General features: G+C 46.0%; 1 protein-coding gene across 5 annotated transcripts; it reads left to right on the forward strand.

The window, feature by feature from the left end:
• The first annotated feature begins 1,161 nt into the window (after positions 1–1,161).
• On the forward strand, positions 1,162–27,901 carry Max (MYC associated factor X). 5 transcript variants are annotated; one of them, XR_009057855.1, is made up of 6 exons: positions 1,162–1,414; positions 2,083–2,109; positions 10,155–10,262; positions 25,116–25,239; positions 25,684–25,784; positions 26,433–26,572. XR_009057855.1 is itself a non-coding variant. In XM_057783255.1 (5 exons), the coding sequence occupies exons 1-5, from the start codon at positions 1,379–1,381 to the stop codon at positions 26,618–26,620; spliced, it is 483 nt and encodes a 160-aa protein (XP_057639238.1). In that variant the 5' UTR covers positions 1,162–1,378; the 3' UTR covers positions 26,621–27,901. The 5 variants fall into 5 exon arrangements, 2 of the variants coding, with proteins under 2 accessions (XP_057639238.1, XP_057639239.1); XR_009057857.1 differs by having other exon boundaries at positions 25,684–25,772; positions 26,433–26,570; XR_009057856.1 differs by having other exon boundaries at positions 25,684–25,768; positions 26,433–26,483.

Here is a 27,901-nt window from a genome sequence, read left to right on the forward strand (position 1 = left end):
AGGCCAGCCTGGGCTATATGTCAAAAAGACTGTGTTATACCACCGAGTTTCCATACTCAATTGTCAGAGATAAAAAGGTTTTCATGCAGGATTCACTAACTCATAGACCAGGTTCAAGAGCTCATTCATTTTGGAGACCAAACAGTCGTTTGATTAATTTCTCTGATGAGGGAAGGTCATCAAGGACCTGATGCACGCTGACAATGGTGACAGGGTAGTCCGGTTTTCACTTCCACAAGCTGCGAGATCTTTTGAGGGGACTTGTTCAGTCGTACACATCACGGCATTCCTGTGCTGCCACATACTAGCTAAATACTCGTAATCTCGGTGTATAAATTTGACTTTGACTGGATAGGGAGTCGCACAACTTTTCCGTTTTGATTATTTTTGCATTTCTTAATTAAGGTTCTCTGAACTGGGCTTTCCTTAATCTGTATGGCTACAACAAACTGGAGGTGGTTTTACTTCCACCTAAGTGAGGTTTTGTAAACATTCAATCCTCTCGGACAAATGAAAGCAAGATTCTTGAGACTAAGGAATCTTGCGAGGAGGAACCCAGCGAGGTCGGTCCTTTAGCTTGTCCCGTAACGTCTCTTAACACCCCCAAACCAGATCCCGAGGGTCCGCGTGGGCATCCCGACCGCGCCCCCTCGTCAGCAGCAGCGTGATTCCTTCCCGGGAGGGTTACGCCCCAGGGAGCAAGCGGAGCGACTCAAGCATTAAACAAGACAATGTAAAAGCAGTCTAGCCAAGAAGAGACAGTGTTATTTTGGCAGCTAGCTTCTCCCCCAGAGCCTCCACCCAATCCCTTGGGCCAGGCGCCCAGAGCTCAGACTGTGGCCGGCTCCTTAAGCACAGCTCCCTCCACGTGTCCTGTCTTCCCAGCAGCCTCTCTGCCGCCTGGGGAGGAAAACCTCCTGACAACTCGCGGTCTGTGGACTACAACTCCCGGGAGGCACCGTGGCACTTCTCGCAGCCACCACCCGGCGCGCAGGCGCCCTGCGCTCTGTCAACAAGCGGGGCTGGGGAAGATTGTATTCGATGCCTGATGGGATTTGTAGTTTCCCCGGCGTTCTCCGACCTGCCCATCAGACGCTCGAGGACTACAAGTCTCGGCTACCCTGGCGCGGAGAGCCCGGTCACGTGTCAGGGGGCCGACCGGGCGTGCGTGCCGCCGTTGATCCGGTGCTGCAGTGAGGTGGTTGTCGCCCGTGTTGTGTGTGTGTGAGTGTGTGTGAGTGAGTGAGTGAGGGAGCGAGTGAGTGAGTGAGTGTGTGCGTGGGGGCACTCGGCTTGTTGTTGTCGGTGACTTCCCCCTTCCCTCCACCCCTCCCCTCCCCGGCCGCCGCTGCAGTGGCCGCTCCCTGGGCCGTAGGAAATGAGCGATAACGATGACATCGAGGTGGAGAGCGACGTGAGTCCCGGGGCTTCTTCCTTTCCGTTTGGGTTGTCAGACGGGGACAGCGGCCGGGGCTCTCAGTGGGGCGACGGCGGGAGGGGGCCGGGTCGCCGCCGCCTCCGTCCCCGTACCCCGGGGCTGGGACCGCCTGCGTCGCGCTCCGGGCTCGCTCCCCTCCAGTCCTGTCCGGAGAGGCCTCCTGGGACTGAAGGTGGGAGCAGACACGCGGCCTCTGGGACCCCCACCTCCTCCCGTGGAGGAGAGTGCTGAGGCCTCCCTCTCCACTCTACCCGGCTGGGGATCCCATTATCCGTCCGGATCCTGGGCAAGGAGACCAGCGCTCAGGACCTGCTTCTTGGGTCCTCGATCCCCCTCCTCCCGTGACCTGGGGATGAGGGGACTGGGAGTGCTCTGACGCTCGAGGGGGATTCGGGGAGAGCAGACACTGTGCTCCGGACCACTCTTGTCCGGTTCGGATCCCAGAAGGAGGGGCGGCGCCTGGGACCCCCCACTAGGCTGCGGGAGCACGCTGGAGAGAGTGGAGGGAAAAGAGGGAGGGAGGGGTGTTAGGCTGCCTCCCCACCCGCTGCTTCCTCCGCCGCCGGCATTTTCTTTCTTATTATTGAATGCAAAGTGTAAAAATAACTTCTATATTTTCTATTTTTTTTTCTCTCTTATTCCAGGAAGAGCAACCGAGGTTTCAATCTGCGGTACGTCTCCTACTCTCCATTTCATTTTCATTTCCGTTCAGTTTTGGCCCTTTTTTGGAGTCAGAGAGAAAAAGAGATCGCTCTTTACTTTTTAATATTCTTGTAAACTCTCCTCTTAACCGCTAAGGTGAGGTGGAGTCAGCTGTGGTTGGAGGTGGGGGGCGCTGCCAATCCTATGATTCCGGATTCTCAGGTGGTAGATGCTCGTGAGTAGGTAGGGTGAGCACCCTGAGCTGTTCAGGAGTGTTGAGTGAGGGATGCAGCCCAGGCATGTGAGAAACGAAAGAGCATTCTGAAGCGAAGGTTAGGGTTATTTCAGAGCAAACTGGTCAGGTTGATTTAGGAACAAATAAGCTTCAAGCAGTCAGTATCTGCATAGTTGTGTGAAGTTGCTGGAACAGTAATAATCGCCTTTAGCCAAAGTCATATGACTGCCGCAGACCCTTAAAATCTAGAAAAGAATGGTGTCCCTCAACAGTAACAACAACAACAACAAAATGGAAATAGAGAGGAGCCAGAAGTTAAACCTTGAAAGTGCTTCAGCTTCTTATGGTCTGATTTTCCATTGAGAAGGAAAAAAATTGTTGAACAGTGGCATTGTAAGAGACAGCTTTGCTGTATAGCGCTCAGTGACTTCCTAGGAGCCTGATGTTAAATGTTTTCTATGGGTGTTTCTGTGGATTTGGGTTGACACCACGGTTTCTTTCTTGTCTTTGGAGTCTGAGACTTAGCAGTAAGTGGGTAGAGATGAGGGAGAGAGAAGATCCAAATCAGAGAAGAAAGACCACGGGTGTAGTATTTGATAGTTGGGAATGGTAAGGAAGGTGTAGAGGGAGGGCCACAGTGTAATTGTAATGAGATAGTCAAGGACAGAGAGAGCCGATAAGGACTGGGGTACTGAAGAATGTCCCCCTTCTAAAACGTCAGCATTGCCTAGCTCTGGTGCTTGCTATGTGAGAATGGGCTCCTTATTGCCAGATCTTCTGATTGTTACTTCAGGGCTCGGGTTAGACCCTTTACCATTGAGCTGTACTCCTAGGATCTTCCTACTTGAAGAGAAATGGTAAAATGCTAGAAACAGTTATTATTTTTCTGGTATATTTGTATGCATGTAATTTTTGGCTGTTCTGGGAGTTGAACTCAGGGCCCTCAGTATGCCAGGCAAACCCTCTGTGTGGAGCTATGACCTCAGCCTACTTAATTGATTTTTAAAAATTACATTCATTTATTTAATGTGTGTTTATGATCTTGTGCATGCCAGGGCTCACATGTGAAGGTCAGAGGACTCAACATGTGGGCGTGGGGGCTGAACTTAGGATCATCAGGTGTGGCCCCAGCACCTTTACCTACTAAACTGTCTCTTTAGCTCCTACTTATTTGATTTTTAAATGATTTGTGGAACAGCTCTTTGGAGCTTGTAAAGAATTTGCTGGATTTTCCACGTGGTGGACGCCTTTAATCCCAGCACTCGGGAGGCAGAGGCAGGCGGATCTCTGTGAGTTCGAGGCCAGCCTGGTCTACAAGATCTAATTGCAGGATAGGTTCCAAAACTTCAGTGAAACTCTGTCTCGAAAAACAAAACAAAACTAGGCTTGGTTGCCCAGACCTGTAAACTTCCTTACTCAGGATGCTGAGGTAGGAAGATCAAAGGTTCAAGCCCCAACATACCCCCCCAAACAAAAACAAACAAACAAAAAAACCCACACACAACAGCAAAAACAAAAAAGTCCAGGGCTGTATCCAGTACTGTAAGCCCAGTGTGTAGGAGACTTTGGCAGAAGAGTTGCCCTGGTTTTTAGGCCAACCTGGGCTACAGAATGAGATTCTGTCTCAAACAAAGAAGAACTTTCTACCTTTGTCTCTCTCTTCCAGGGAGTTTAGCTCAGCAGGACACTTAACTTTCAGGAGGCCCTGGGTTCATCCCTAGTACTGAAAAAACAAGTTTGCAGGGTGCCACTTTGATAGCTCTGCTGTAGGACTTTAGTAATCACAGGGTAAAAACAGGTTCTCCAGTTGTGTCTGCTCTCCATTAGAGCGCCAGACACTGTACAGATTGCCTGAGCAGTAAGAAAACCGTGATTTATAAGAAACAATTGATGTGAGTGCAGTGATGGCAGAGGTCTTCAGGATTTTTAGGAGAGCTCTCACTGAAGATGGCGTTTGCTTTCTCTCTGAAGTGTTGCACATACTTCTACTGAAAGTTGTGTTTCTTCTTTGTTTTGTTTTTCAGCTACTGTTATCTGTTCTGAGAGAGAGTGAGTTTCAGTATTTAGTTCAGTATGGCCTCAGACTCAGAGATCGACCTACCTCAGCTTCCCAAGTGCTGGGATTAAATGTGTGCCCCACCATGCCTGGGTATCGTTACTCTTAATAGTATGTGCTTGATGGTTTTCATTTGAGCCTATTCTACCAGAACACGAACAAAAACGGCAGTTTCTTTTCCTCTGAGTCTCCAGTTAGAAGATCTGCTCCAGGGTTGATGAGGTTAGAGGTCGAGGGTTGGCGAGGCTTGTTCTGAAGAACCATCCTTGAGTTGGAACTAGATTTGCTTCTCAGTGAGAGATAACTTTTGGTATTTTATGATGAGGAGTTACTATAGGCCTTCCGCTTTTTAAAGTGTCCACCTGGGTGGTGATGTAAATTAATTTACTAAATGCTTTCATTCTGGTGAGGCTGATCTTGCTTTGTCTAGATGTTTTTACTTTTTATTTTTGTTAGGGTGCTTAGGATTTTTTTCCTTCATTTGGGGGACATAGACAGTGAAATTTTTGTTGTTGCTGGGGATTGAACCAAGGACTTTGAGACCCATTGTTTTAATTCGATATATTTGCTTGAGGTTCCTCTGGTACAAGTTTATCATGATAGCATGGGCAGAAAAAGCAGGTATATTATAGACACAGTGTATTGAACAGCTATCGCGAATGGGGTGAAAACATGGTTCCTTCCCTTGTCCTTGTGAATATATCTATTTGCTTATTGACATTTAGTGTAAATAATAAATACGTTTTTAAGATGGGGAACACTATTAAGTTTTGTCTTTGGAAAAATACTGAGATGAAAAGAAAACATGTGGACTCAGAACAATGGTTTAGGACTGCAGAAGAACTTTTTAAAAGTTATTTGGAACCCAGGTTCACACCTGTAATCCCAGCACTCAGGATGTTGTGACAGGAAGATTGGTGAGTTTGAGCTGAGTTACAGAGTGAGAACCCTGACACACACAGACAAGTTATTTGGAAAATGTCCTGTGGGTCCTAACGTGAAACGGTGACCATAGTTTGTAATATCACTGCAGTATCTCAAGCCTCAGGAGATGTGTAGGCCGCTCAGCTCCCTACTAGGAAAGAGGCTAACAGAAAGTGAAACTGATTCCGCCCCACACGGAAGCAGCCTCTCCAGTGAGCAGTGAGCTCTCAGAGGAAGTAACCCCGAACACTACTGGATTTGTCAGTTGCAGAATCTAATCTAACTGGTGCACTTTTTTTTTAAGGGAATAAGTTGTATTTTAAAGATCTGTGGTGGTTATTTTATACAAAAGGTTCCTTTTGCTCTATTTCTGTCTGGGAAATTTCTCTGGGAAGAGTGAAAGTGTATGTGAATGGAGGATTACTGAGTTGGTCGAGACCCCTGAGACCTTCCTCCACGTCTGATGGATTCAACGTGTGCAGTTACCATGCTAGGCAGCTAGGATTGTAGCTGGTTTAAAATAGGTTTGTACTGTTCCCCTTCTAGACCTTTCTGGTTTAAAGTATTTTTAACTTCTCAGCTCTTTGCCTCTTTAGAGATTGAAGTGTACTTGGGAGGAAGGGAGTTGCCCGCTTTGGAGGCTGGAGTTGAGGACGCTTGCATGCCTCACCTGGGATCAGCTGCTTGGCTGGAGTGCTGCAAGATGCATATTTGTTTCTGCTCAGATGCCAGAAGCAGTAGGCTTCCTTCCTGTGTGTGCCTGTAAAAGGAAAGATGGTGTTGAGTTTCTAAGAGTTGTGTTGTTTTAGGCTGATAGGATAAAAGAGCTGATCAAAGAATCCTATTTGATCTTCATTTGGGGGCAAGGAGGGTTATGATGGGGTTGCTGTGTAGCCAACCTGCAGTGATTCTCTTGCCTCAGCCTCTCAAGTGTGGGGATTACAGGTGTGTTCTGTCAAGCCCGACTTCAGTTTGATGTTTGATTAGGATGTCCTAACCAAGAACTCCTTTCTCTTAAATCGCTAGTGTAATGGCATGTGTGGGTTGTAGTGTTCCCAAATTCTTTTAGGCGCCAAAAGATGGGAGAAACCTCAAAAACAAGTATATTTATTGTAGATCACAGAAGTATACACCGGCACGGGCTTCAGGCGAAGAGCTGGGGAAGGAACTGTAGTCAGTAGCTGCCTGCCTGCAGGAGACTAGGAAGGTCGGCTCATCTCCGTTGCCAGTTGTTTCATGTTGCGATTTTTGTGTTGGTTAAAATGAACACTTTTAAGTTGCTCAGATATTGTTGTATTTGAGCCAATTCTTCTTGTCAATCTTAAGTAGTAAATACACTGTATGAGAATTTGGAGCCTTTGTATTTTCCAGTGTTCTTAGTGTTTAAGTAAGACTAACTGGATACTCATAAGTAACTCCTAAAGTGCAGCCTTTCCATTTCTTAAACTAAATAGACTAAATGTCCACTAAGGATGACAGATTTCTTCTGCCTGGAGGGTTTTCTACATTGGCATTGAGGAGATTCCCTCTATGTGGAAGTTAGGTTATCAGGCAGCTTGCAAGAAATGTCGTTGGGCGGGGGGGGGGGGTCTTCTGCATCCTTTTACAGGAAGACAGTTCTCTTCCCCACGCTAGGTCTTGCAGAAAATAAGTTTGTTGACTAGTGAGATGCCGTGAATGAAGATGCATTCTCTGTGCACTAAGTTGAAAGGAAAAACTCTTGAGAGACTTCCTCAATTCTGAACTGGTTTCCGTAACTCCTATGTCCTGCCAGTTTAGCAATTAAGAAAATGCTTGCTTTCCACATTGAGCAGCGCTCAGATCCATATGCTTGTTAGTGTGAGAGATGGACAAATTATAAGTGAAGATTTTGTTTCTGTCTGCCAGCATGGAAAAGTTTGGTGCAACTAAAACTGAGACTAAGTAGAAACCTTGGCATAGACCTCAAAACCAGACGGTGTTTGATGCCGTAGTTCCTGATGAGGACCAGTGGGTACCTCTGGTATCACAGAGACCCTAGTACTTCCATTAGTCTGGGGCATCCTGATAAAGGGCTTTCTGACAGATACCGCAGCTCCTATGTTGAAGAGCAGGCAGTGGCCAGCCTCTGCTCCTGCTCCTAGAGGAGTCGTTTAAGAACCTGTGGCATAGCCCAAGAAGACCTCTGTCATCTCCTTATTCCACAAGGTGTGCTGCTGGTCCCAGTGTTTGCATGACCAGGCACTTCTCGGTACCGGTGAGAAAGTGCACTCGTCTGAGTTGCGTAGTTCTACTATTCTAATTGCTATGCTGCTTTAAAAAGACAGTTCATGGGAAGATCTCCAGCACCTTAGCTGAGAGTTGTCACCTGTTTTTCTTTCTCAGTACTGAAGTCTTGGCCTTTTGGGAAAGAGCTATCACAAGAGAAGATGGCTAACACGGCAGTCTTAGCTGCCCACTGGTCTTGGTCCATCATGCAAGGCTAGGGGGTATCATCTTCATCTGCAGCTTAGAAATACTTTCCAGAGAGAACTCTCAGCCTTGTGTGAAGGTGTGTCAAGTTTTCCTATGCTCTGTAAGCACCAGAAATGCCACTTAACTCAGAGTTGCCTGGAATTAGGCATGTGAGTTCCGCATGGTTTTCACTGTGCTTGCAAATGAGGAAAAACAAATACATCCTTGCTGCTGTCTCTGTTCAGGCATAACAGCTGAGGGGTAGACATGGCATGAGGGATTGGTCTAAGATTCCACCGTTCTGCTAGTTAAATTGGGTCTGGAACTACCACAGAAATTCCATCCACTGCTTGGAGAACAACAGTCCCCAGCCTAGGCTTTCTACCAGGCAGTGGCCTGCCGCCTTTCCTAGCTGAGCCAACTTCTAACTTGGCTGACTCCCCAGATGAGAAGCCGAGATTTCTACTCATGGTCTACAGCCAAGTTCACTACAGTCCTCCAACCAAAAGACTTGTTGTCCATCTGAATCCTTTCAGTGCTGGGCAAATGGGAGGGGTGGTACATCTTGGGGTGATGGTGGTGTTAGGTTAAACTTAGCTCCTTGCTTACTGCGCAGGCCCACAGGAAACCAAGTGCAGCTTAGTTCTAACTACTTGAGATTTTCAGGGTTCTCCCAGAAAGAAACAGACAATTAGGATTTTATTTGTATCAAGAGGCATTATGGGTAACTGGTGTCGCTGCTTCTGTGCACAGCTCGTAAGCTGGAAGGAAGGCCAGGAGTCAGGGTGACTTAGTGGACAGGCGTATCTTGGGCTGCTGCTGAAGACCAAAGCTGAGCGATTGGTTTGCATGTGAACAGACCATCCTGGAAATGAGAGGGCAAACAATCAGAGGGCTAGTGCATGCCAAATGTTGGTCCTAGATCTCTTGCGTCCTCCAGTATTGTGGCAGGCCAGTTTCCCTGGGCATTGATTTGTAGTTCCTTCAAGCTAACTTACACCGCTCTTAGAGGGCAGCTGGGTTACCGTGCCCTCGTGTTGTCTAATGCAGAGATAACACCTCTGTCCTCGAGTTACCTGGTTTTCCAAGCTTACTTGTCTTTTCAGATTCATCATTCTGTCTAACTTGTTGAGAAACTACTTGACTTTACAGTGAACTGAGGCTTAAGAAGGAGTGATTTTAGAAATCCTCCCAGCTTGTGCTCCACCTTCAGGCCTGTGCCTGTGATGGGGACGTGGATTTAACAGAACTGTAGGTGAGACCCCTGAGGAATCAGGAACACTGTCCACAGGGGCTCCAGGCACTTCCTTTGGGGGGAGTCACAGACTTCTAGAATTTGATAGTAGAAAAATTTCCATTCCTTTTCTTCTCATGACTCTTGTCTAATTTCTATCTGCCCATCTTTTCTTGTACAAGGATTCATTGGAAGTGGCATTGTTAAACCAAGTTTACGCATGTTGTTGCATTTTCAAAATTCCTGGCACTCTGTCTGGACTTACTAGCCAGGTCACTTTCTGATGTACAGACAGGCTCTTTAGGCTAGCTCAGCACAGCCTGCTTTATTCAGGGTAGATGCTCAGGAGAGGATTTCTGTAATTCCTGAAGTAGAGGTGTGGTTGTGAAGAGGGAGATGAAACTCCTCAGCTGTGCTCCCTAGCACTCTGCTCTGCTCCTCCCCCTTCCTGAGCCTCGCCAGCTGACTGCTCATAGTTCCAAGCAGGAAAGACTAAAGACTGGTTAGGGTATTTAGGAAAGTGCCAGATGGGCTTGACCTGCAGGTGCCTGAGGGGATTTACCAAGAGCATGTAGCTGTCAGGAGGTCTGCTAACCCAAGAAGCGCCTCTCTGACTTAGCCTGTGTGAGAGGAAACCCAAATGCAGTTCGTACACGTGTCAGCTGTGTCATAATAACCTCCGACGCAACGGGGTTTCCAAAGGCTTGGATGAGAGGGTGTAATGGTGACCTTTAGCAGGGAGGTGTCAGAGCAGAGCCTTGGGATGGTGGGTTTATGTGGACAGAAGCACCCTCCACCCCAAGTCTCATGGTAGAGTAACCATACCTTATGAAGGTGCTCACTGGAGCTTTCTTTAGTTACATTGCAACCACAGGCTGGCAGCTGCTCCATCACATAGGTCGGGGACACTTGCAGGAGAGTCACACTTTGTTCCCTCGAATAACTTTGGTTTTACTTGTGCATGAGCTGGATCCACCGTGCTACTTTGGATGTTCCTGTTGCAAGCCTTGCTCACCCTTTCTCCCTCTTTAACAGAGCCTAATTCTGGAGATTCCTAACTGTCCACCTCACTCTGCAAATTTTCCCAGTCCACTTGCCAGGGACAGCGCTGACTGCATACACTTCCAGGCTTTACCATATCCACCTGTAAAAGGAGTCGCATTCCTAACATGTTCTTTCTTCATTCCCCTAGGCTGACAAACGGGCTCACCATAATGCACTGGAACGAAAACGTAGGGACCACATCAAAGACAGCTTTCACAGTTTGCGGGACTCGGTCCCATCACTCCAAGGAGAGAAGGTAAGTTTACTGACAAAGCCCATTTGTCATCAGTAGCTTGGAACTTAACCAGGACATCCCTCCTTTCTGTGAAGAAATACAGTCAGGTGGCATGGTCTCTTGTTTTTTGACTCTTTGGAAGAGTCCCACACATTTCAGTTGTTCTTGATTATCTTTAGCAAAAGTACTGTCAGTTGTAATAGACTGTTTGTGAGAGACATCCCTAAAAGTCTTTCAAAGTTGGTGATAGGTGTCATTAATTACTTTTTTCTTGGGTTGTGCTGGGATTGAACCCAGGACCTTGTACATGCTAGGCAAATAAATTAGTCATTCATGACATTATTATAACTATATACTGTAGTGTATAACTTGGTCCGTAATTAGTTTGTGATCACTAAAGATTCCCTGAACCTCTGTGGGAACTTTTCTTGTTCAGCATTGTTACCTAGTGTAAATGAACGTTCTCAGGCAGGGCTGTGAACCTGCCTGAGCACCGGTGACTTCCAGCCCTGATGTGTAAAGAGCATGCAAGCTGTGGAATAAGAGTTAAAAGACATGTTCATATGAAAGAAGTAAAAAGACATCATTTTCATCCTCCCTAGAGGCCTTTAGAAGTGGCTCTTTTCCCTGAAGAGGCAGGAGACAGCTGTTTGTATCTTCAAAAACAAAAGCTTTGTGCAGAAACCTATGGGTTAGAATATGGAGAGTTCACCTTTGACACTGTGTAGCCGGCTGCTCTCTGCAGACTTCCGTATTAAATGGTAAACTGGGGGAGAATACTTGTTTTGTTTGAGGGTTATTGATGTAATGTCAAGGGCAGCGGGGAGAACTCAACAGTGGAGTGCCTACTTACTTTATGTAAGGTCCTGTGGGTTATCCCAAACACTGAAAAAGAAAAACAACTTTTCATTTTCTTGAGACACGGTCTCACATAGCCTAGGCTAGCCTGGAAATGGCTATGTAGCTAAGGATGTCCTTGAACTTATGATGTTCCTGCATCTGTCTCCCAAGTGTTAGGGATATAAGTGTCCACAAACGCTCTTGGTTGGTATGTTTGAGTCTCACTGTATAGCCAGACTGTCCTGAATTAAGGATTCATGGCTGTTGGAATTAAAGGCATGTGCTTCTACACTCGGCTTAAGAAACACTGTTTTAATAAATAAAAGCAGTCTTTACTCTTAGATGTACTTTAAGTGACTTTACTGCTTTAGTTCTGTGGTAGGGGTCCTGAATTTATTTGGTTATCCAAGATTAAAGTTTTCATGTTTAAGAAAAGTTAAAAAGCTCTGCTTTATATTTTGTCTATGATGTGGCCTTCTGTGTGGTTGAAATATGGAATAAGTCTAAGCTTAAGGGCAAACACGAATAGGCCATGTGAACACTGTATTACAAAACCAGAATTTGCTGTGGGTTAAGCCCACTTAGTATGTACTTGATTTAATGGCCTTAAACCAAGGTACTTACCGGAATAACAACATTCCTGAGTATAACACTGAGCACCACAGGAAATCTTTATGACTGTAGAGACGCGCCCTTTGTGCAGAAGATTATCTCTTATTCATGTCTGACCTGTTGGTGCTTATTCAGTATACCACGGTGTCCATTAACAGCATGTCAGTGAGCTACATGGGCAGGAACTGCCTTGATCCAAGCGTGACATGTAATGAGATACTGAGGATCTGCTCCTCAATGGGTGGGCCACGAGCACCTACATCCGGAGCACCTACATCCCGATACCAAATGACCTTCCTAGAGGTGAGCCTGGGAACATGCACTCAGAACAAGCAGGCACGCTGAAAGAGTAGGTCACAACTATATCTCTTCCTTTTCCAGCCTACTTTACCTCGCTACTATACGATTTTATTACACTAAATCCTATTTCCTCCTTTCTCCAAGGAAGTTGACGGTTTGATTGGGTAGCTTACAAATGGAAGAGTTCTCTATTTGTGGCCCTTTCACACACTCCATTCGGCAAACATTTGTTGAGGGTCTATACATACCAGCCGTTGTTCTTAGCAAGGAATAACAAGGCAAGTCTTTTATTCTAGCAAGGAAATTACAGAAATTAAGGAATCACTAAAAATCTGCATACCAGCTAGGCATGGCAGTGGCAAATGCCGTTAATCACAGCACTTGGAATGTCAGGGGCAGTTGAATCTTTTTGAGTTCAGCTTGGATACATATCAAGTTCTTAGTGCGTGGATGTGCGTGTGTGTGTGTGTGTGTGTGTGTGTGTGTGTAGAAAATTAATTTCCATTATGGAGGAAATTAAAGTGGAAAGAATGGTGAACTTGAATTGGGACAGACAGATCTCGCTGGCAAGATGGCCTTTGAGCAGATTTCATGGATGTGGCAGAGCTGTCGTCTCTGGTTCTGGGCACCACAGGCAGGAGAAAGGTGACTCCTAGTAGCCCTGAGTCAGGGCCTGAGGATCATTCAGGGGCCAATTGAGGAGCCTAGACTGGATGAGAGGATGGGACCAGGTCCTGAACTGTAACTTGTGTGTTTCCTGGTTTGTTGAGACTGGGTTTCCTGTGTCTCTGCCTGACTGACCTTGAATTCCTCATCTCCTGCCTCCACCTCTTCAGCACCCCCAGCCTAAATGAATGGAGTAGTGAACCAGATTGTCTGTGAGTTTACTTGCTGCTGTTCTTATTTCAGAGTCATTCCTCTCCTGTTTGCTCTTAACTTTGGCTGAACCAAGCCTCTTGAATGTGAAGGGCATGACTTTTCATTCTTCTGTCTGCCAGCAGTCCCACAGGTGCAGGGGCCTTCCCTTCCTCAACCCTCTTTGGTCTCAGACTGACTTCTCACTACATGGTGCAATTTTCGTCTTAAAATGTGGTATTGGAACCAAAGGAAATTGACTCATTCTTGATTTGAATTGCAGTGGTTAGAGTTGTGACATTATGTAAGTAGCAATGGCTGTTGTGTATGAGTTTCAGAGAGCGCAGCTCAGACCGTTGAGGGAAAGCTTTGGTCCACGTCTCCTTTGATGTCAGCAGTTATGTTCCGGGTGACTCCATAGTTAACATTGGGATTATATGATGTGTGTCCAAGCCTTTTTTTAAAAAAAAAAAAAAAAAAAAAATTTTGTTTGTTTGGTTTGGTGAGATAAAGTTTCATTCTGTGGCTCTCATTTACAGTAATCTTCCTGCTTCAGGCTCCCAGATGTTGGGATTTACTTGTTTATTTTGATCTTGTTTTGTTTCATTTGTGTATGATTTTTTGTTTGTTTGAGGTTTTTGGTTTTGTGAGATAGGGTCTCATTAGGTAGTCCTAGCTGTCAAAAAACTTACCATATAAACCAGGCTGGCTTCGAATTTCAGAAAGATCTTCCTGCCTCTGCCTCCTAAGTGCTGGGACTAAAGGCTTACTCCACCAAACCGGGCCTTATGTATATATATTTTTAAAAAAAAATATTTATTTATTATGTATACAATATTCTGTCTGTATGTCTGCAGGCCAGAAGAGGGTACCAGACCTTATTATTGTGAGCCACTATGTGGTTGCCGGGAATTGAACTCAGGGCCTTTGGAAGAGCAGACAATGCTCTTAACCACTGAGCCATCTCTCCAGTCCTATGTATATCTTTAAATATACAAAGTAATGAGTTTGCTTATAGACATATACATACACAACATTTTACTTTGTTCTTACTTATTTTTGTTTGTTATTTTTGAGACAGTTATTCCCTGTATATCCCAGCGACCCTAGAACTCACTATATAGACCAGGCTGGCCTTGAACTCACTGAGTCTGCCTGCTTCTGCCTTTTTTTCCTTTTAAGTAAAGAAAAATTGACATTGATTAAATTGGATCCTAACCTAACTAGAGATGGGGGAGAAAAAGTGATCTTTTTCAAATTTGGTGTGGAATTTTGCTGTGTAGCTTGACCAGAACTCATAATTCTGCTTCATTCAGTGCCTCAGTCAGTCACTAAGACTGTGAGCATGTGCCACTCTGTCTAGCACAGGGAAAACACTTGATTTGTTTGTTTATTATTGCAGCAGGGTCTCATACTGTAGCTGATGCTTGTAATCCCCTCGCTAGTCTTGGTTGGCATAGAATCTATAGTGATCTTCCTACCTCAGCTTCTTAGGCATTGGAATGACATGAGTATATCATCAGGCCTGACAAGAAAGGAAACTTACAATGTACGTTTATTCCTTCTTTTCTGTATGAGGCAAAATAAGCATCATAAAGAATGCCTATCTTCCCTTACTTCTGTACTAGCACTTGGGAGTTTGAAACAGGAGAATAACTATGAGATCAGGGTCTGCCTAGACTATAGAGAGAGACTTTGTCCCTAGTTCCTCTTGCCCTTTATAAAAGAATATTACTGAGAAGAAATTAAGGAACTAGAGAGATGACTCAGTAGTTAAGAGTACATGCTCTTTCAGGGACCTAGGTTTGATTCCCAGCACCCACATAATGGCTCACAACTTCCTATAACTCCAGTTCCAAGGGATTGTTCTCGATCTCTCTCTCCCCTTCTCCTCCCCTCCTCTCCCCAGCACATGTGTGCACGCACATACACACAAGAAAATAATTTTCTTTCAAAGAAAGAAAAGGCCAGTAAGCTGGGGGTGGTATTGAATACCTGTATTCCCAGTACTTAGGAAATGGAAGCGGAGGAGGAGGACCAGAAATTCAGGATCTTTGTCAACTACATATTGAGTTAGGCCAGCCTGTCTCAAACACAGCCTTCCTTTTTTTTTTTTTTTTTTTTTTTAACACAGCCTTTCTAAGAAACATTGACATCCTTGGGCAATCACTGTGTGCTGCTCCTGCTGTTATCAGAGATGAGCTTGCTTATATCATGCCCGCAGTCTGTACCACAAGGAGTACAGTGGGACTGCCGAGTTCCATCTTACCACAGTGCTGGAGGATGAGCCTGGTAGAGTTGTACACGCCTATAATCCCATCACTTAAAGGCTAGGTCGGGAAGATTGTCACAGTTCTGAAGCCTGTTAGGCTAGTGATGACCTATGTCAGACAAACAAAATCTCCCCCTACTCATGCTAGCAACCTTAGTTAAGTGCAGTAGGGGTACACACACACATACACACCCCCCACACACACACAAACGTAAAAGTAAGCAGGGAACATTTGGAAAGAAGAGGGATTCAATGGAAGAGATGGAGAGGGTAGTGGGGGAAATATGGTCCAAGTTCATTGTGTGTGTGTGTGATATTGTGAAAGAATAAAACAGCAAAGGAACTCTTAAATACTTAAATTTTGTCATTTCTTGGGATCTTTCTTAAGATAGATGCCTTGGTCTTAGCAATGTGTCACACAAGAGTTACTATGAAAATACTCAAAGTGGTTTATCTGGGTTACACCAAAATGCAACTGAGGGTCACTTAGTGTCTGTAGATTCTTCTGACTTCACATCTCTCCACTCAGTTCCAGATCATTCCAGTCAGTAGTCTATTTAGATTTGTCTTCTGTCCTGGGCTTGGGGAGTGAACCTTCATACTCTGTTGTTTTAAGGTGTTTGGTTTTTTTCTTGTAGTTTTTTGATTGTAGGTGAAGCTCACTGGGAAAGATGGAATGAGATTAGGGCCAGTCAGCCAGAGTGACAGGATGAGGTACTGTCAGCTGTCATCCCTTTTTAATAGGAGCTGTTACTTTCTTGAATAGAAGTTGTGTTAATTATATTAAGGTGGGTTCTACGGAGTATGTTGCTCAATGGTTCACAGGCCCTGACTTACTGTTGATTTGGTAGTTGGAGGCAAAACCTTGTAGACAGCCCATTACTCTTTATGTGAGAGTAAAATTCTATCCTCTAGCCCATAAATTAGTCCCAATATCCTTTCAGAATGTTTACAGCCACTCATCTCCACTTGTCATGGTTGACAATGGCAGTAGAAGGTGGCTTTCACTGAACATTGCCATTTGCAGCTGGGCAGCAATTTATAGGAGTTTTTCACATTTTAAAGTTGCTTCTTAAATGCCTATTTATTGTCTGTAGTGTTCTCTCAGACAATCAGGCTGTGAATTTCCTCCTTAGAGATGGATGGCAAGAGTATAACCTCACATACAGCACTTAGACCCAGGGTGTTGCTAGGCGTGGCACTGCATGACCATAATCACAGTGATTGGAAGGCTAAGGAGAGAGGATCAGGAGAGCAAGGTCATCCTTGGCTATGTGCGGAGTTTGAGGTCACTCTGGGCTACATGAGAACCTGTCTCAAACAAGGGCAAAAGAACCTTGATTTTCCTAGTCTGCACTCAGCTCAGAATGTCTTGATGTGGGTGTGAGAGCACAGAGAGCTGTGTGCCGTCACAGATCCAGCACATGACAGTTCTCAACCCGTGGTTGTGGTGAGAGTCAGCACAGCCCTTCAAAGAAAATAACAGCACCCACCTCTCCTGTAGGGTACCTGTGAGACCCTACGAGTACTGTAGAAATATAGACACCAAGTAGGTAGTCACTACTCTTGAGGATCTAGCTAGCTCTCGTGTGTGTGAGTGTGTGTGAGTGTGGCATCTCAATAGTATCTAAAATACAGAACTGATCTGTTTCTTCTAGTAAAGTCTGGTTTCCTTAACAAGGCAGGTGTGTTTTAAGACAAATAGCTTCATTGTGGCAAGGAATATAATGGTTCTTGGCAAATACTCAATCCCACTGTCATCATACCAATATCTGTGTTTGCCTGATTCTGCTGGCTGTTGTCTGTGCTGTACTGTCATTTGGACCACCAAGGCAGGGAGCCTGTCTCAGGCCTAGTGGGGGAGCTCTATGTCTGTCCTGATTATAGAATCTGGGAAATGCCTCTTTCCTGTGGATCCCTGAGGGCACACAGCTCTTTATAGCTACACTTCTGGGCTGTTGATGCGCAGTGTCTTTGAAATGGGATATAAACCATAGCCCTGTCCATTTTACCTTATTACTTATTACCCCACTTTGGGCAAGTGACAACTTATGTTTAGTTTGTCCTCCCTCCCTCCCTCCTTCCCTCCTTCCTTCACTCCCTGTTGGTGGTGGTGGGGGTTTTTTGTTTTGTTTTTTGAGGCAGGGTTTCTAGCCTGGCCTTGCTCACAGAGATCCACCTGTCTTTGTCTCCCGAGTGCTGGAATTAAAGGCCTGTGCTACCACCACCTGACTTCTGTTTAGTTCTTATAAACTGTTTCTGTGTCTGGCCTTCAAGGTCTTCTCATGGACCAGTCAGGTAAGGACTTGGTGTTGCCTTGCCTCTTTTCCCTTAGCAGTCCTCATAGGGTCCTGGAAGAGTGTGTCTACTTCCTCTGTCCAAAGATTTCTGAAGTCCTCCTCAAGGTCAGACTCTAGGCTCAGGTTCCAGCTAATGTCAGACCCTAGGGCTGTGTGCAGGCATTATGTCCGCCTGCCTTCCACCCTTGCCAGTCTCCACCTCCAGGCCTCTCTCTTAAACACTTCTTGTTCCTTTCAGTCCAGTAACTCAACAGGCTCTCCTCTGTTTTAGTACTTACCAGGTCTAACTCTGCTTAGCTTGCAAAGGCAAATGGGATCCATGTGCCTAGAGTTAATTCTCTGGAGAGCCTGGGTGATGCTTTCCCTGAGGGAGACCAGGGGACTTACTAACATTCTTTGTTGAGATATTGATCTAGAACTCTCCTTTAACATTACTTTTTTTTTGTCTTTGAACAAAATTGCTAAACCTCCAGAAAAATGGGAAGAAAAACAGGTCTGCCTGTTTCTCTAACATGGCTATAGCTTCCCTTTTTCCTAAGATCTTTGACAATCACTGTCTGGTAGACATTTAATATGAACCACAAATATATCTGAATAGAGTTTAATATAAATACATTGAAACTTTATAGAGGGTACTACTTAGAAACTAAGAGTGAGGTCGGGGGCCTGGGCCCAGTGGGTAAAGTGGAAGGCCAAGCTTGAGGTTTGGATCCCCAGGTCCCATTTAAACCATAGGTAGTATCTACCTCATGTCTGTAACCCCAGCACTCCTGCTGTGCCGTGAAAAGCAAAATCTGTGGAAAAAGAGGCCATGAATTGGAGAGGATGGAGGGCAGGAAGAGGAGAAGTTGAAGTGGGGAGGTTATATTTTAATTGTTAAAATTTAAATTTAAGAAGTAAAGATAACAAACTAAAACATATACTTTCTGTATTTAAAATTATTGAAAATTTAACACTATTTTTTGGCTGCACTGCTTTTTTTCTCTTTTAGAGAGAAAAGTTTTGTTTGTTTTTGGTTTGTTTGTTTTTGAGACAGGGTCTCAAGTAGTCAAGCTGGCTTCAAACTGTGCTGTGTAATCGAGAGTAGACTTGAACTTCTGATCCTCCTGCCTCCAACCTTCAGAGTGCTGGGGTTACAGGTGTGTCTCCATGCCCGGTTCCTGTTTATTTATTTTACTAAGAATTAGAAATACGATATATCTGTTCTACATTTGTGGTCACTGCAGTTTAAGTGTTCGTTAGCCTTGTGGCTAATGTGGATCACACAGAATAGTGCATGCAGTAAACTCTCCCTGCTGTTGCCCTCTAGTTTAGTGTGACAGAAAATGGTTAGCACCTTAAAGTCAATGCCAGACTTGTCTCCTTTTCTCTCCCCACCAAAAGCTATTATTTTAATTTTTAACTCAGAGGCTGTAGATGTAACTCCATTGGCAGAGGGTTTGCCTAGCATGCTTGAAGCCCTGGGTTCCATCCCCAGCATTGTATAACCAGGTATGGTGGTGCTCACCTGTAATCACAGTACTTGAGAGGTGAAGTTCAAGGTCAGCCTCACCTCAGCTATTTAGTGGGTTTGAGGCTATCTTGGGCTATGTGAGAACCTGCAACCCCTCATGCATAGAATTGATAAAGTCTAAGAAGCAAGCAGGGAACTCTCTGCTCTGGTCTCCTGGTCTCGCAAGCGCACTTCCATGGATAGTGTAACACAGCTTGCTGTATTTGCTTACACCGTGCTTTTCCCCTTGATATGTCACTTGCCGTTAGTCATTTGGAGTATTTCTGTTATCAGTTTGGGTTTTGTACACTTTTAGTTGTATAACTAAAGTAGTGATGAGCAGCATGATGTGTGTGGTCAGTCTGTATACAGATGAAGGCTGGCGCCACGGACTTGCTGGGTATTGCCAGAACACTTGCCAGGGCGCCTGTTTTCATCTCGTTCTTTCGTCCTATGTTTTGGAGTCTTTCACTAGAGTTTGGCTGTCTCAGTTTCACCATCACTGGGTTTGGTTTTGTTTTGTTTTCCCCTTAGAGGATGACTAACTGAGTAGGCAAAAACTAGTAATTACTTTTACATTTTTGTTTATTACCTTTGAAAGTAAATACTTTCCCACATGTTAGTCACTAGATCTAGTTCCTCTTCAGGGACCGAGGAGTTGTACTTGTTCTTCATGGGGAAGTGCCACACCTTCTAACAGGGTCTCAGTGGCACAATGAAGCCCATGAGGTTTGAAAAACAATTTTGACCCTTAAACCAAAGTCTTCCAGGATCTGTCATTTCTGCATCTGCCTAGCAGTCAGCCACGCCTGCCAAGGGCCTAGAGGCTTGAAACCCTTAGGGAACTTCACAACCTTCAGCTGCCTGTGCTACCACTGATAGTTCCATTTTAGAGTGAACTAGTTTAATGGAGACCCACATTTCTTACGCAGATTTGCTAATTTTCATTTAGAGAAAGACTTACTCAACAGAAATGTATACCAGATCTGCCTGCTCTCTCCCCCATTTAGTTCTTCAAAGCAAGCCTTATTTGTGAACCAGGCTGGCCTTGAGCTCGCCATTCTCCTTCAACCTCCCAAATACTGGGATTACAGCAGATGTAATGGCCCACCATGCCCAGCTAGCATCTGAATGTGGAAAAGAACAGGGTCTAGTGGAGCCATTGGCCTAAGATCCTTCCTCAGGGAGGGGCGGAGGTGCTCCTGATGCTGGTCTGGGGCTGCTGTGCTCTGCCTTGCCTCCCGTGCCCTGCTGTTGTCTAAACCAGTTTGGCTTTTTATACAAAAACAAGTAAGTCTGGTCAGACCGAGAACTAGAATGTGGGACTTTTGAGCTTTATGTTGGGGGGCTGTGGCTGGGTGCCAGAGGAAGACAGCTTTTGGGTGTTGGGTCTGTTCTTCCACCGAGTAGGTTCTACTCAGTGTTCATTCACCGACCCTGTATGGAGACTGTTGGGCGGTGGCGCACGCCTTTAATCTTAGCACTCGGGAGGCAGAGGCAGTCAGGTCTCTGTGAGTTTGAGGCCAGCCCTGGTCTACAAGAGCTAGTTCCAAAACAGCTAGGGCTGTTACACAGAGGAAACCCTGTCTTGAATTCCCCACCACCACACACACAAAAAATCGTAACTGGAATTAGCGGCTTTTGAAGGCTTTGAGTCCTTTTGTGAAATGTAGATTTTTGCCAAGAAACATGGGTAGGTTGCCTCTGCTAGCTGTTTTCTAGGAAGGGATATAGCTCTGGAGGATGGATTGACCATCTTTCTCTTCAGCCACCTGTTGCTAAACCTGGAGTCTTCTCCATTGTACCTTGTGGGTTGTCAAGAGGCAGTGAAGGCCAGCACTATGGGAGCTGACTCTTCCACCCCTGCCCTGCCCTGCCCTGTCCAGCAGAGTCCTTCCTGCTACCGTGCTGCATCATCTTCAGGCTCTACCTCACCCAGCATTTCTTTGCTAGGAGTCTGAGGTGTCGTGCGTGTGTGGTGTTCTTTGGTGCTATTACTGTTACAAGTTGGTCGTTATTATTACTGTTTGATTTTGTTTCTCGCTTTTTACTTTTTAACCAAAAAGACTAGTCTTCAGCCATTGCTTTTTAACCCAGGCCTGTGCCTGTGTGGAGCTGGCTCACCGGCGGGCCTTGACTCTTCTTTGAGTTTTTCGTTGCTGTCCTTGCAGGCAAATCAGGGGTTCTCCTGAGTCCTGTCCTCATCTTTACTTTTCCTCGCCATGAGAACTCCTGTCTCTGTGGTTCTGTTGCTCGTTTAAAATGACTGCTACAGCAGGGCAGTGGTGGCGCACGCCTTTAATCCCAGGACTTGTGAGGCAGAAGCAGGCAGATTTCTATGAGTTTGAGGCCAGCCTGGTCTACAAGAGCTAGGTACCAGGACAGGCTCCAAAGCTATAGGGAAACCCTGTCTTGGGGAAAAAATTACTGCTACAGCTGCCTCTTCCTAAAGTATGAGTGTGTTCAAGACTTGGGTTCACATTCTGACTATTGCCTTCAAGCTAACTAACATGGGATAAGTTTCCTAGGGTGTGTGGGGTGCCTGGTACTAGCAGCTAGCACTCGGTGTGAGCTGCAACTGTTTCTGCTGTACCGGTTATTCTTGCTTCTGTGTTTTAGATTTGCAACAAGAACTGGCAAGGCTACATAGCATCTACTCTGCTGCTATTTATGTATAGCATAGCTGCCTCTTTCGTCCCTCAGCCCTAGTCTGTCTTGTCCAGCAGCTCTGTTCACACTATTCGGAAGAGCCGTTTCTGCTCGCAAAGGTGGAATCAGTGCTCTTTAAACATGAAAAACTAAACAGAAAAAAAATCATTTGGGTGCCTACTAAGGCAGTGGTTGGTCTGTGGGCATGTTGACTTAGCATGCTCTGCATGGTCAGAGGACTCGTGAACTGAGCCTTTTCAGAAACAGAAACAGAAACTGAAAGCCTGGAGCCATTCCATAGTCCATGCCACAAATCCCAGTACCTTTATGTTTATCGTATGAGTACTGTGAACTCTTAAAAGCCGGGAGGGGCCCACGCCATACAGTTGTGGCTGCTTATGTAGTCGTGGTATGGTTTGGAGAGATGAGATGTGTAGGTCGCAGGGGAATCTAGCATTTTCTGACTTGAGCCTTTTGTTTTCCTCCCTTGGGTGGATATAAATTTCACATTTTGTTGCAGTTTTTAGACTTTTTGAGTATCCTGGAAAAGACAAAATAAAGTGAACTGAATAATTTTCAGGAATTGTTGATTGGCCAGGAGCACCTTGCTCACATGATCAAGGGCACTTCTGCTTTTAGCTAGCAGGAGCTAGAGGAAGGGTTGGTTGTGTTGCCTTTAGCATTAGGGATGCCTTGAACACTGGGAGGAAATTCCAGGACAACCAGAGCTACATAGTAAGACCCTGTCTTAAACAATTTTTTTTAGTTAGAAACAAACAAAAACAGGCCAATCTTCTTCAGGGACCTCCTGATCCCAAAGCACTGCTGTGGGCCTTTATAATTCAGTCTCCACTGAAAAGCAGCCTGTATGAACACTGCCATCACCTAGAGAACCGTGTACCCTTTCTGGCTTGCTGTGCTCACCACTCACTTTTCTCTTGATGGTGCTTTCACGGTTCTGGTTGTAAGTATCTGAGAGACACTAGAGCACATGGCCCTACACAGTTTGCTGCTCAGCAGCTGTCCCTGGCCGTCTGCAAGTGCTCTCATTTTCAGTTTCTGCCTTCTCCCCTTGTCCCAGATGCACACAACGTGGTTAAGAATTAATGCTGTCTTCTGGGAGCTGTCAGAAAAACAGCTTTAAAATAAGCAAGTTAAAAAGAGATTGGCATACTTATTATTCCAGCGTTTGGAAGACAGAGTCAGGAAGATCACAGTTTCAGGGCAGATCAGGCTCAGTGAATGAGCCTAAATATGCGTAAGGAGGAGCTGGGACAATGGTGGTTAAGAGTACTGGCTGCGCTTCTAGAGGACCCGGGTCCAATTCCCAGAACCTACATGGCAGCTCACAAATGTCTGTTACTCCAGTTGCAGAGAATATGGTATCCTTTTACAGACATACATGCAGGTAAAACACCAGTGTACATAAAAATAAATCTTAAGGACAAAAAGAAAAATTAAAGTATTCATAGGGATTTATCAGTGATAGAGAGGGTAGAGAATTTCTAGTTGGTTAGGAGCAACCATGGGCACGAATATCTGCGAATACAAATGGGTAGGTAATACAACTCTTGTCTTCCGAATCCCTACCCTGCAACCTGCCATTCTCCGCTGAGCAGCTTCAGTGACTGACTGTCAGTCAGAGAGGCAAGGTATTTTAATTAGTCCTTACCAATTATGTGCACCCTCCTCATTTTGCCAACTATGACCTGTTTGAGGAGATAGAGCCCCTGAAGTGTCCATTGCTGGGTCACCTCCTTCCTCATACACAGGCTGACCACTTAGCTAAAGGAGCACACCCATCTTACCTCCCCTTACGTCCTTGTGCTGCTGTGTCCTCTTCTCACAAGCTCTACCTGTGGGGTTTTGGAGTCCTATGCCGTACTAAGGCGGTGTCTAGCCATAGTGGGTTGTCACCCTAGCCAGGCACCCCAGCTGCCTTTTCAATGACATTTATAATCTGGTAGTCTTGGTCACACTAGTCACTCTGCCTGTGGCTTGTCTGCATGGAGATAATCCTTAGCTTGTCCACTAGACAATAAATAGCTTATGGGCAAAGACGCCACGGCTAATACCTTTTGTTTCTCACAGTGTCTGCCTTGCACATAACTCTTACCAAACAAAAATGATTGATTGAATTTGAGTGACTTCCTCTTGAGCAGATCACCTTGAAGGTGCTGTAAGAGGAGGAAAGCCTGGGGATTTTAGTGTTTTCGATGACTGAAAGTTCAGGCCTCACCTCGCCTACCCTGAGGTCTGTCAGTTGATCAGTAGGATTTAGTATGAGTTAATTTTTGGTTTACCAGCTTGAGTTTGGTGTGTTTGTGCCTTCCCCTCAGTGTTGTTTTCTGGTTGCTTTGGAGCCCTGGGGTGTAATGTAGAACTGTTTTGAGCTACCCTTTTGAGTGCAAAGTTTTCCTAATGCTCAGCCTCTGGAATGAATGAATGCTCCACTCAGGGCACCTGTGCTGCCAGCCTTCAGCTTGTCTTTGTACCATCTTACAGGCTGGGCTTAACTCTGGCCATACATGCAGCTTGGTGGGAATCTACCAAACAATATGATTGTAGGGGCCCAGTAAATAGTAACCTGTTACCCATTTTATTGACTTATTTATTACTTGTTCCCCTGTTGTGCCCGGCCCAAATTGTCTACCATAATCTAGAGGTGTGGCTATTTCCTGGGATGGCCCAATTGCTTCCTGTGTTGACATCAAGCACCTCCAGCTTTGATGATGCACTCTTTAGACAAGGCAGTAGGAGCATTGTTGAGTTGAGCTTGCTTACCAGTAGTCTGGGGTTGGGGAAGTTTAAGACCTTGATGGAAAGACATGTCCCCACCTTTATTTCAGGCCAGTCCGTGATCTTGTCATTCTGAACTGGCTGCCTGTAGCCAAGGCCTAGCAGAGTGTATGTGGCCTGAGTTTTCATTGTGTTTTGACATCTGATGTAGTCCAGCTGGGTCTAGCATGTGCAAAGCCCTGTGTTTAATCCCTAGCACCACATAAAACTGGGAGTAATTATCCCAGCACTTAAAAGGTAAAGGCAGGAGTGACAGACTCAGCTACGTAGTGAGTTCAAGGTCAGCCTGTCCAGTTGTAGGCAAGCAGAAGACTTTAAACTGAAGAGCCAGAGGGTCAAGAGTGTCGCTCTTGGCTATAATCCCAACAGCTGGGAGGCCTACGTGGCCTTAAAAGCCTGTCTCAAACAAACAAGTCTGTCAGAAAAGGATGCAGAGGAGATGAGAGGAACACAAGTTCAGAGCCAGACAGCCTGTAAGGCCCAGCTGTCCACAGGTTAGCTGGTGGTTTTAGTAAGTGTGGCTCTGAGTCCAGGCTTCCTGGTAGAGCTGAGACCTGTGTAGGTGAGTTCTTTGAACCACGTGGCACTTTGGGTTAACAGCCATAGCTGGACTCTTTCCTCAGCCATTTCCGTCTTGCTCATCCTCCTGTTTTCAGCCCTTTTCCCTCATGCTGTTGCCAGAGAAAGACATGGTTCTCCTGCTACGCAGACTTGGTCTTTATTTTGTCCCATGTTTTCTTCTCATATTGCAACAGGCATCCCGGGCCCAAATCTTAGACAAGGCAACAGAGTATATCCAGTATATGCGAAGGAAAAACCACACGCACCAGCAAGACATTGATGACCTCAAGCGGCAGAATGCTCTTCTGGAGCAGCAAGGTGAGCAGCCACGCTCATGGGGCAGTTGGCCCTGCTGTGCCCGGCCAGAGCCAGAGGACCATGCCTCAGAAGCATCCTCAGCCCTGCTCCACGGGCCTTCAAAGTTGAGTGTTAGAGCCATCCTGAGGAAGGACCAGACCTCCAATGAGGAGATGGAGGAACTAGGGAGTTGAACATCCAAAGGCTTGTATCTTTTCTGGCCTGATCTCTCCCTTCCTTGGGGCTCAGGTGCTCTGCCTACAGTAAGGGTCATACCTGGTGTCAGGTTTCTGAACAGAGCTTTGAGGTCCTTGGAGTAGAATGTGCCATGTAAGTACCAGCATCTCCAGGAGTTCAGGGACAGTGAGCCCTCCCCATTGCCAATAGTAGTCCAATCAGGGCAGCCTATGGGCCAGGCCCCTGCTCTTCTCCAATGCTCACACCCGCCTTTTCCTACAACCACAGGGGAAAGCGAGAGCTGATCAAGTTCTTTGTTCCTGGGGAATTCACTTCTCTTCCTCCCTCATGGAAGATGCAAGTAAAAGGAAATGCAAGTAACCACCTGGGTTAGAACATCTCACATAAAATAAATAACATGAAGGGTTGATCCTCCAGGCTCAAGCTGAGCTGAACCAAGGGATGGGCAGTGGGCGGTGGTAGTGGGTTGGATGATGGGCCAAACAGCCTGCATGTAGGGGTGTCTGTTGAAAAGCCCAGGTATTTTGTGTGTATTGGTGACTTGCTTCCAAGTGTCCAGCTTGTCATTCCAAGTGGATTTTGTTCATGAGAGCCAAGCCAAAAGTTTCCTTTGACCCAATCTATTTTGTCATCCTTTCCCGCTCTCATTGGGCCTTCACACTTTCATGGAGCCTGGCATTGCCAGGCTAGGTTCTCCTCTGTCATTGCATTGCTCGATCCAACAGGGTACTCTTGCTCTGGTCTCTGTGCTGGGTCCATAGCAGGACGGTGTCTCATCACAAGCCTTCTCTTCAGGGTGGTATGGCAGAGTGGCTGGCCATGTGTGCCGGGCCCCCAAGTCCAGCTGGGAAAAGAAACGGGGAAACAGCCACCAGAAGGGAATGATTTCTGAGCCACCCTGTGCCTTGGGGGCCAGCAAGCAAACCCTTAGGAAGAACAGGCTGGACCCTGAGTCTGAGATTTGGTTTCTCCAGATCGCCAGAAGGTGGTAACATGCTCCCTTGGTTGCCTTTTAGTCCGTGCACTGGAGAAGGCAAGGTCAAGTGCCCAACTGCAGACCAACTACCCCTCCTCAGACAACAGCCTCTACACCAACGCCAAGGGCGGCACCATCTCTGCCTTCGATGGGGGTTCAGACTCCAGCTCAGAGTCCGAGCCTGAAGAGCCCCAGAGCAGGAAGAAACTCCGGATGGAGGCCAGCTAAGCCATGCGGGGCAGGCCAGCAATAAAAACTGTCGTCTCCACCGCCTCATCCTCTCAGTTCATCGTTAGAACTCGCAAACCATTGACAGACTCTTTAGTTCCCTCTCTCTTTATTAATTGTTATTTTTGCATAGAAGCTCTTGGACAACAGCTCTCATCCCCTCCCTGTGTCCACTATTTTTAAATGTGTTCCCTTCAGGGGTTCCTGTCCCCACCAGAAATTTTAAACCAAAACACCCTAACTTGGCAGCTCTTTCTGTGGAGGACAGACAGCCGGCCAGACCTCTGAGTACATGGTGTCCTGCCGCGCCCCCCGCCCCCAACTCCTCCTGCCTTCAGAGCGTGTGCCTGGAGGGCATCTGCCCCGCTAGGCCCCTCCCAGTCCTCTCACCTCTGTTTGGTGGAATTTGTGACTCCGAACTGCTCTACTTTGGCAAGATGACCAGATTGGAGTAATCAGAATTACCCCTCTCCTCTGTAAGGATTGGTTTTTGGAAATGCTATTTATCGCTCCTGTTGAAAGACCAGATTCTTGAAGAAGTTTGTGGTGAAAAGGAAAGCAGGGACAGATTTGCAGAATCCTTGGCATGTTTCACGCTTCAGTTGTTTAAGCCTGCAGAGCCAGCCTTACAGAAGGCCACGTGACACTGGTATGTATAGGAGATGGCAGCAGTGAGACGGCCACCAGGAGTGGTAGGGGTGGTTTTGTGTGGGCGGGACAGGGAGGGAGGGAGTCGTAGGAGGGGTAGAGGTTTTGTATTAAGGGCCAGTGATGATGTTTTGATATTTATTTCCTGCTACTGAAATTTGAATCTGAATGAAATGCCCCTATTTCTGATGATGTCGATACTGTAAAGCGACAGATTCATAAAGTAATGATCAAATCTTCATTTCTTTCTGCGTGTATTTCTAAGAAATAGAGCCAACTATTTTGTATGTAAATACCAAGAGCGACTTACCTGGTACTAAACCCACAGCCCACTACAGCCTCCCTCCCTCCTTGCCTCCAGTCTTGGAACTTGTCGCCACTGTGTGATCCAGCCCTGGCTCTGGCTATGGTCAACAGAGCCCAGTGAAGGGTTTCATGTCTTTAGGCTTCATTTCTTTGTCTTTTCCCACTCTGTTGCCAGCGTTTGCTGATTTCTAGTGTATACTCTGTAGTCTCAGTCGGTATTTGATTCCATTCCATGGAAATAAAAAGTATGTTGTACATACTGCCCAAGAATTGTCTTGCAAGTTAAGGCTTCCCCCTTTACTATAAGAATATAAATAAAAACTTATT

The sequence above is a fragment of the Chionomys nivalis genome, chromosome 10, assembly GCF_950005125.1.
Source record: "Chionomys nivalis chromosome 10, mChiNiv1.1, whole genome shotgun sequence".
Lineage (NCBI taxonomy): Eukaryota > Metazoa > Chordata > Mammalia > Rodentia > Cricetidae > Chionomys > Chionomys nivalis.

What these genes read in the sequence shown, in the direction of transcription:
- Max (XM_057783255.1), top strand. Translation starts at nt 1,379, where the DNA reads ATGAGCGATAACGATGACATCGAGGTGGAGAGCGAC. An exon ending in ACATCGAGGTGGAGAGCGAC is followed by an intron (nt 1,415 to 2,082) that starts GTGAGTCCCGGG and finishes CTCTTATTCCAG; the next exon opens with GAAGAGCAACCGAGGTTTCA. An exon ending in CATCACTCCAAGGAGAGAAG is followed by an intron (nt 10,263 to 25,115) that starts GTAAGTTTACTG and finishes ATATTGCAACAG; the next exon opens with GCATCCCGGGCCCAAATCTT.